The sequence below is a fragment of the Microtus ochrogaster genome, unplaced genomic scaffold (assembly GCF_000317375.1).
Source record: "Microtus ochrogaster isolate Prairie Vole_2 unplaced genomic scaffold, MicOch1.0 UNK8, whole genome shotgun sequence".
In the NCBI taxonomy this organism is placed as follows: domain Eukaryota; kingdom Metazoa; phylum Chordata; class Mammalia; order Rodentia; family Cricetidae; genus Microtus; species Microtus ochrogaster.
Genome location: NW_004949106.1, coordinates 3,805,870 through 3,814,301, shown reverse-complemented (window position 1 = coordinate 3,814,301; position 8,432 = coordinate 3,805,870). Strand labels below are relative to the sequence as shown.

At 44.1% G+C, this 8,432-nt stretch overlaps 2 protein-coding genes across 2 annotated transcripts in view; one reads left to right on the top strand and one right to left on the bottom strand.

Moving 5' to 3' along the window:
* Coq10b (coenzyme Q10B) overlaps positions 1-3,999 on the top strand; it is a 14,524-nt gene extending 10,525 nt beyond the window's left edge. Inside the window, exon 4 of the mRNA XM_026788838.1 lies at positions 2,945-3,999. Within this exon, the coding sequence (XP_026644639.1) occupies positions 2,945-3,153 (209 nt within the window). The 3' untranslated portion in view covers positions 3,154-3,999. The remainder of the gene's footprint in view (positions 1-2,944) is intronic.
* Positions 4,000-7,680: 3,681 nt separating this feature from the next.
* Positions 7,681-8,432, bottom strand: part of Hspd1 (heat shock protein family D (Hsp60) member 1) — a 14,514-nt gene continuing 13,762 nt past the window's right edge. Inside the window, exon 11 of the mRNA XM_026788837.1 lies at positions 7,681-7,758. Within this exon, the coding sequence (XP_026644638.1) occupies positions 7,681-7,758 (78 nt within the window). The remainder of the gene's footprint in view (positions 7,759-8,432) is intronic.

The following is an 8,432-nucleotide window of genomic DNA, read 5'->3' as shown; positions in this document are numbered from 1 at the left end:
GTCTTGCCAGCCCCAATTTATGCATTGTTTGAGGCATGGTTTTACTTTGTAACCTGGGCTGGACTGTAGCATGGATAATAAAAATCCAGAGACAGGACTGGGGTTGAAGATGAAGATCGAAAGAGCAAAGTCGCTTCCCCGATGGGGAGCCAAAAAAAAGAACAAAGTCGCCAGCCACTGGCTCTTACCTCTACCTCAGACAGAAATGGGCGATCCTGCTTCTACACATCCTCAGACTGAGACTGACTTGACACCTGTCTCCTCCTGTCTTATATTTCTCTCTAGTGCTGGGATTAAAGGTGTGCACCACCACCGCCTGGCCCCTATGGCTGACTAGTGTGGCTGCTCTGCCCTCTGACCTTCAGGCCAGCTTTTTTTATTAAAACATAAATAATAACCGGGTGATGGTGGCACACACCTTTAATCCCAGCCCTCAAGAGGCAGAGGCAGGCGGATCTCTGAGTTTGAGGCCAGCCTGGTCTACAAGAGCTAGTCCCAAGATAGGCTCCAAAGCCACAGAGAAACCCTGTCTCGAAAAACCAAAAAAGAAAAAAGAAGAAAAGGAAAGCACACATAAGTAGTAGGGCACTATAGTGGACCGCAGTTGGCTCCACAGCTTGGGCTGGCCTCGGCTTCACGATCACCTCTCAGCCTCGCAGGTGGTAGGATTACAGCAGACATTGCCGCTTAGAGCTAATAATACCCTTTTCTGGTTGGTTGATTGTTTTGTTGTGTTTTGAGATGGGGTCCCCCTATAGCTGCCCTAGAACTTGCTTTGTAGACGAGGGATCAAACTCAGGGAGACGCCCTGAGTGCTGGCATTAAAGGCGTGCGCCACCACTACCTGGCTCCAGTAGTTATTTTGAATGATCATGTTTTCAGGATGGCTTACTAGTGAAGCAAAGTGTATTTTAATTTTCAACATTAGGGCAGTATAGATTCCGAAGCTGAAAAGCCATTCAGTACACAGTATGTTCCTACATCTCTGAGTGTTTGAGATCCTCTTTCTGCCAACCTCAAAAGCTACAGATTTAACTATAAACTGAAGACTAGTCACTGGAAAACCAACCACTTAACATTTCATTCTCTGCTTAATATGAAGACATTTACACCCATTAGAGGCTTAAAATTAGCACCAAGTTAAAGTCATACGTTACGTAATAGATGCAGAAATCAAATTCAAAGGGGAATCTCGAAACTCCTGCCAGGTGTGGTAGCGCACACCCTTAGTCCCAATGCTGAGAATGCGGAGGCACGCCATCTCTGTGAGTTCAGGACCAGCCAAGTCTGCATAGTGAGACCCTCTATCATAAAAACAAATGATCTAGAGACTCCTAAGTGTCTTGTTCATATCACTCTGCCATAGTGAGTTTAAGCCATTATTCGCTGCCCTCCTACTAGAAAATGAGCTTTCTCTGGGCTTGGGACTCAGGCATTGTATCATAAGGAATGGTGGTAATTCCGGGTAAAGGATAGTCTTTCAGCTCCTGATTACTTTCATTATAAAGTAAGAGCCAGAGCATGCCTGTAGTTCACAACTTGAAAGCCAACTAAAGCCCTCCAGTTAAATCCTGTCATCATCGTCCCCCAAAACTAATTGTCACATACATGAGGCCCTAGAGTCAATCTAAAAGTTGACAGTAATAGGACAGTTGGCAGTGTGAGCAATCTGCAGTTTAGATCTTACCATTTATTACCTAGCAACTGATAGTTTTCTGATTGTGACAACTTTACTATGGCTATAAAGTTATATAAGACAAATAGGAAAATTTGGGGTGATGAGCATGTGAAAATCTTTTATGTTTCTGCCACTTTTTCTCCTTCGTTTGATTTTTTTTTTTGACAAATACAAGGTCATTTGATCACATTTTCATTTACTGTGTACAAGAAAGAGGACAACCTGGAGTCAGTCGTCCCTCTCCACCACGCAGGTCCTGTGGGTGGACTTCTCTGTCCCACCAGCCAGTTCCCAAATAACCACACTGAGACTTTTTATTAATTATGCTCTGCCAATAGCTCAGGCTTGTTACTAGCTAACTCTTATATTTTAAATTAACCCAAATTTCTTACCTACACTCTGCCACATGGCTTGGTACCTCTTCTCTGTAAGGCAAGATCATCTCATCTCCTTCATGCTCTCTTTTTGTCTGCAAGTCCTGCATAAGCTCCACCTACCTGTTCAGCTACTGGCCAGTCAGCTTCTTTATTAAACCAGTCACAATGACATATATTCACACAGTGTAAAGGGATATTCCACAGGTCCTAAAGATGAAAATTGAGGTCATCTGGCTTGGCAGCAGGTACTTTTACCCACCGAGCCACCTCAGCACATATAATTTTTTATTTACCCATCTATCTATTTATTTTGTTTTTTTGGGGGGTAGGGTTTCTTTCTGTAGCTTTGGAGCCTGTCCTGGAACTCGTTCTGTAGTCCAGGTTGGACTCGAATTCACAGAGATCCACCTGCCTCTGTTTCCCTAAATGCTAGGATTAAAGAGTTTTGTTTTGTTTGTTTTTGTCTTTTTTTTTTTTAAATGTTTTTAATTAATTATAAATTATTTAGCCTCATGTACTGTCACCAGCCTTTAATTCCAGCACTGGAGAGGCAGAGGCAAGCAGATCTCTGTGAGTTCAAGTTTTAAATTCCCAGTGCTCCTGCCTCAGCCTCCAGAATGCTCGGGTTGTGGGTGTGTCATTGAGTCTGGCGAGTGTGTAAGATAATGTCTCACATTTCCTTACAGATTGTGGGTGTGTCACTGAGTCTGGCGATTGTGTAAGATAACGTCTCCTGTTTCCTTCCAGGTTGTGGGTGTGTCACTGAGTCTGGCGAGTGTGTAAGATTACGTCTCGCATTTCCTTCCAGGTTGTGGGTGTGTCACTGAGTCTGGCCAGTGTGTAAGATAATGTCTCATGTTTCCTTACAGATTGTGGGTGTGTCACTGAGTCTGGCGAGTGTGTAAGATAACGTCTCGTGTTTCCTTCCAGGTTTCTTTTGAATTCCGCTCCCTTCTGCATTCCCAGCTTGCTACACTGTTCTTCGACGAAGTTGTGAAACAAATGGTAGCTGCCTTTGAAAGAAGAGCGTGTAAATTGTATGGTCCAGAAACAAGTATACCTCGGGAGCTAATGCTTCATGAAATCCACCATACCTAAAATGAAATAAGAACCAGCACCACCTCCTTTTGACCCGTTTGTTCGCTTTAGAAAGTCCCTTTATCGTCTGTTCAAAGTCAGAAAGCGTTTGTTAAGCCTGCCTGGATCTTAAGCCTGCTCCACTGAAAATTTGTACATTGAATACGGATGCACCTCTACACAGAATTATGTCTTCAATCAAGTGCAACTCAAAGTAATGTGTACATTTGCAGGTTCTGCCTTTGTAATAATAATGGTGTCATCACTGTTGCTAGGATACCGCATCCCTCACTTGAGTGCAGAGTGAAACTAACCCTTACATGAAAGGGGAGCTGAGACAGAATGTGTTACATTAACCGTATCATGTTTAAGTTATTAGGGTCAGAGGATTTGTAACTTATTGTTTTGGGCCCTGCCATACGGCTTAGGATATTTGACTAATCATATATTTAATGTTAAAACTTTGATTTAAAGTACCGCTAATGAAGTCTTAGCACTTTGGGTAATTTAAGTTGTTCTTATGGATAGCAGTAGATAACTCAGTGTTGTTGGGAAGCTGCTTCCCAGAGACACTTTTGCTTTTTGTTTTGTTTTTATGTGTTTGGTGAGTGGTCCAGAGTGCCAAGCTAATTTTCCAGACATTCAAAACCTCCCCTTGGGTGCTTGTCTGCACTTTGAAAATGCTGACTGTGTGTCAGAATCTGGTCTGCCACGGCAGGCAGCCGATACCCCCAGCACTGCATGTCCCCATTTTCTATTTATTGTGCATATTCACTTGCAATAATATTCTAAACTGATATTTTTTTAAACAAATCAATGTAAGTACTGAAGCCGTGACTTAATAAAGTAAATTTGTTTATTTTTGTATAGTGACTTTGATTATTTAAATTGTTTCTGTATTGCTTTGGTGTGTATTCTGACAGGTGGCCGACCTAGTTTCCCTGTAGCTGTTGTAAACACCGTGAGCTGAAGCACTTGTGAGGAGTGTGTTTAGTTCAGGTCACAGCCCACAGGTCACGGTATAGCCCAGAGGGAAGCAGAGCTAGAGGTGGGGGCTGAAACAGGCCAAGAATGCTGCTCCTGGCCTGTTCCCAAACTCTGCTGCCTGGAGGTGACACCACCATAGTAGCTTGGTCCTCCTACATGGGAAAAGCAGTCAAGAAAATGTCTCACAGACGTACCCATAGGGCTATCAGATGGCAGAATTCTTAAACTGATACCCTTCTTTCCTGGTGACTAGGTATGGGAAGTCTTCCTGTATATGTGTTGCTTCTGTTGGTTAATGAATAATAAGAAACTGGCTTAGGCCTACGCAGAGAAAACTAAACTGAATGCTGAGAGAAAGAAAATAAGAGTCAGAGGAAAGCCATGCAGCCCCTCCAGAGACAGATGCCAGAACTTTACCTGATTGGTATGCCACAGCCTCATGACGATACACAGGCTAGCAGAAATGGGTTAAATTAAGATGCAAGAGCTAGCCAATAAAAAGTTAGAGCTAATAGGCCAAGCAGTGATTTAATTAATACAGTTCCTGTGTGGTTATTTTGGGTCTGAGCTGCCAGGCTGCCGGGGAAACAAACAAGCGGCTCCTTACAACTTGGTGTCTGTCGAGTTGAGAGCTGTAGCCACACAAATGCAGGACTGTAGGGTTTCATGGCTTAGAAATACTTTGATGGGGCTGGAGAGACGGCTCAGAGGTCAAGAGCACTGGCTGCTCTTCAGAGGTCCTGAGTTCAATTCCCAGCAGCCACATGGTGGCTCACAACCATCTGTGATGAGATCTGGTGCCCTCTTCTGGCCTACAAGCATACATGCAGTTAGAACACTATACATAATAAATCTTTTTTAAAAAATTACTTTCATGGGTGTAGTGTTTATACTCAATTTGATCCTCAGCACTGCCAAAACAGCAAAAACCTTCCATATAGACTGACAAATCTGAACTACTCATTCTGTCTTTTGTTTTGTTTTGTTTTGTCTTTGAGACAGGGTTTCCCTATAACTTTGGAGCCTGTCCTGGAACTAGCTCTTAGAGACCAGGCTGGCCTCAAACTCACAGAGATCCGTCTGCCTCTGCTTCCAGAGTGCTGGGATTAAAGGTGTGCACCACCACCACCCGACTGGTCACCTCTTCCTACTAAACGTGCGGTCATGGTGCCCTACTTGGTGCTCAGTGCTCGGCTGAGTCCTGCCCTCTCAGGCACCGGCCATGCGGCTGTGCGGAGCTCATGCTGTCCGCTCGTGGCTGTAGCTGTGCTTTTAACAAGTGAAGCAGGGTCTTCCCACTTGCACGTGTCCAGAGCAAAGTGATCTCCGTATACTACGTGCATCGCATTTGATTGGAGTTTTGGTGTTTGGTTTAGTTCTGATGGCGTGTCGTTAGCCCGGGCTGGCCTGGAACTCACTATGTGGCATGGGAGATGTTTGGGTTCTTGTTCCTTTTACATGTTCGCGTGTGTGTTTGGGTGCTTGTGTGCATGTGGTTTGTGTGTGTGTTTGGGTGCTTGTGTGCATGTGGTTTGCGTGGGTGCTTGGGTGCATGTGTTGTCTGCAGTTGACATTTCCTGACAGCCCCTGAGGGCTCTTCATGCTATTGTGAAAGTCCCTTGCTGAATCTGAAGCTCACTGATTCTGGCTGGTCTTATCAAGAGACCTAGTAGCTTTAGAAAGAGCAAGGTTTTAAATCCCAGCACTCAGGAAGCAGAAGCTGGTGGATCTCTGAGTTCGAGGTCAGCGTGGTCTACGAGAGCTAGTTTTGAGACAGCAAAACAAGTTTTAAAAAAAAAGAAAAAAAGAGGAAAGAAAAAGCAAGGTCTTTTTTTTCTTTTTACATATAAAATGAACTAACAAACTGGCTATTGCCTTGCAGAATATCTAGTTGTCTGATGCTGCCAAGTTGACAAAGTTATAGCTGGCCTAGCCGTCAATACTATCACAGATCCAAGAAGGATAAATTATGCCTGAGTACAGACCAAGCAGCTTCTGAATCTATTACAAAAGCCAGAGACCAGGTCATACCCAGTTAGCCATCCCAGGCTCCCGTGGTCTTCATAGCATCAGAGGCAATCAATTCTCCGGCGTCCTGCTGTCCACTGTCTGGGAAAGGGTTTTGGCAGCAGATGTGGACTGGGGCATCTTGTCCAGTGGTCAGTGTTACAGTCTGGGTGGAGTCTCATTCTTGGAGACCTGGGGAGTCGTTGCTAGGAGCTGAGAGTCTGTCTGATATAAAAAGCTTTTTTTTTTTTTTTTTTTTTTTTTTTTTTTTTGGTTTTTCGAGACAGGGTTTCTCTGTGGCTTTGGAGCCTGTCCTGGCACTAGCTCTGTAGATCAGGCTGGTCTCGAACTCACAGAGATCCGCCTGCCTCTGCCTCCCGAGTGCTGGGATTAAAGGCGTGCGCCACCACCGCCCAGCCTATAATAAGCTTTTTTTGTTGTTGTTTTGTTTTTGTTTTTCGAGACAGGGTTTCTCTGTAGCTTTGGAGCCTGTCCTGGAACTAGCTCTTGTAGACCAGGCTGGCCTCAAACTCACAAAAATTCTCCTGCCTCTGCCTCCCGAGTGCTCGGATTAAAGGTGTGCGCCACCACTGCCCAGCCAAAGTCAGAGCTTGAAGCAACTTGAGTAGACGTAACTTTCTCAGCAATGGACCTTCTGCGTATACTCCCAACCTCAAGGTTCAGCCAGCTAACTGTTTCTAGTTTAAATCCTGAATTTTAATGTCACTTTCTGGGAAAGAGCTGTGTGCACGGCCAAGGGTCACTCACTCACTGGCCAGTCAATGTGACCTCCCTCGCCCGAGGAACACTGTGTCACTCATCTTGTGTTGTCTGGAGTTTGGCTGCGAGAGGAGGTCTGGAGAGGAGCAAGAGAGATTTCCAGAGAGGGTTTTTTTCTAAGATGAAGTAAAGGAGAAAGCACCCGTGTTTCCTTAGTTTTCCCCTCAGAAAAGTCCAGCGTTCACCATATTCATGGATGTTTTTGCATACCCTGGAGCTGACTGAAGTCTGGCCCTCCAGTTAGCCACACCTAGGTATATCTGAATAGACAAACTTTGTTTCTAGTTACTTGTTTTAAGCTTAATTGTATTATTACCGCTGGGCGGGGATGTTTAATCCCAGCACTCGGGAGGCAGAGGCAGGCGGATCTCTGTGAGTTCGAGGCCAGCCTGGTCTACAAGAGCTAGTGCCAGGACAGGCTCCAAAGCTACAGAGAAACCCTGTCTCGAAAAACAAACAAAACAAAACAAAACAAAAAAATTGTATTATTACTGGGCATGGCTACAATTAAAGAACTTGATCACTTACAATATGGCTGACTATTGTGTTCCTTAATCTACAATAAATTAGCAGCGCTCATAAGACTAGGACTTTACGTTCCATTTCTGTGGGTTTAGCCCTAAAAATAATGATTTTGAGTTGAAGCTCTTCTAGTGTCAAATTAAAACTTTTGATCATATTTATCAAACATATGTTCTCACTTATCTAAATTCTCTAGAAGCTTGGTGTTGACCACTTGGCAAAGCCTTAGGTGCAGGGGACTGGAGAGGTGGCTCAGTGGTTCAGAGCAGTGGCCGCCCTTCCAGGGGTCCTGAGTTCTATCCCCAGCAACCACACGGTGGCGCCAACCACCTGTAGTGGAACCCAGGGGGACACGCAAAAGTGCACCCGTACCCAGTGCCCTGTGCCGAGCAAAAGAGCACTCATATACACAAATCATTTTTTAAAAAGTATTTAGGTGTAAATCTCTAAGTCAGCTCTTGTGGCTTTTGTTAATCTGAATAGACCTTTATAACTGAATTTGCATCACCATATAGAGTATATTCTAAACCACAGTTGAATCACATCTACAGTATGTGATGTGTGTGTGTGTATCATCACACAACAGGCCACACCAGTGCTGCTGTTCTAGGTCTGTCTGATGGCCATTGTCCCTTCTACCGAATATAAAGTTAGCACTTTATTTTTCTGAATGACTTTAGAAGTATTGCTCTTTTGCAGTTTTTGTGACAATTTTTAAGAAACAGGTTTGGACTTTGCTATGAAACACTGGCTAGCCAGAGCTTTAATCCTGCCCTTTCCTAGAAGACTCATCATATAAAACCCTGGAACCCAGACGGCTGTAACATGTAATCATTAATTTTTTTAAATTATGTAATCATTTTTTTTGTTGTTAAATTGTTTGTTTATTTATTTATCATGCATACAATAGTCTGTCTGTGTGTATGTCTGCAGGCCAGAAGAGGGCACCAGACCTCATTACAGATGGTTGTGAGCCACCATGTGGTTGCCGGGAATTGAACTCA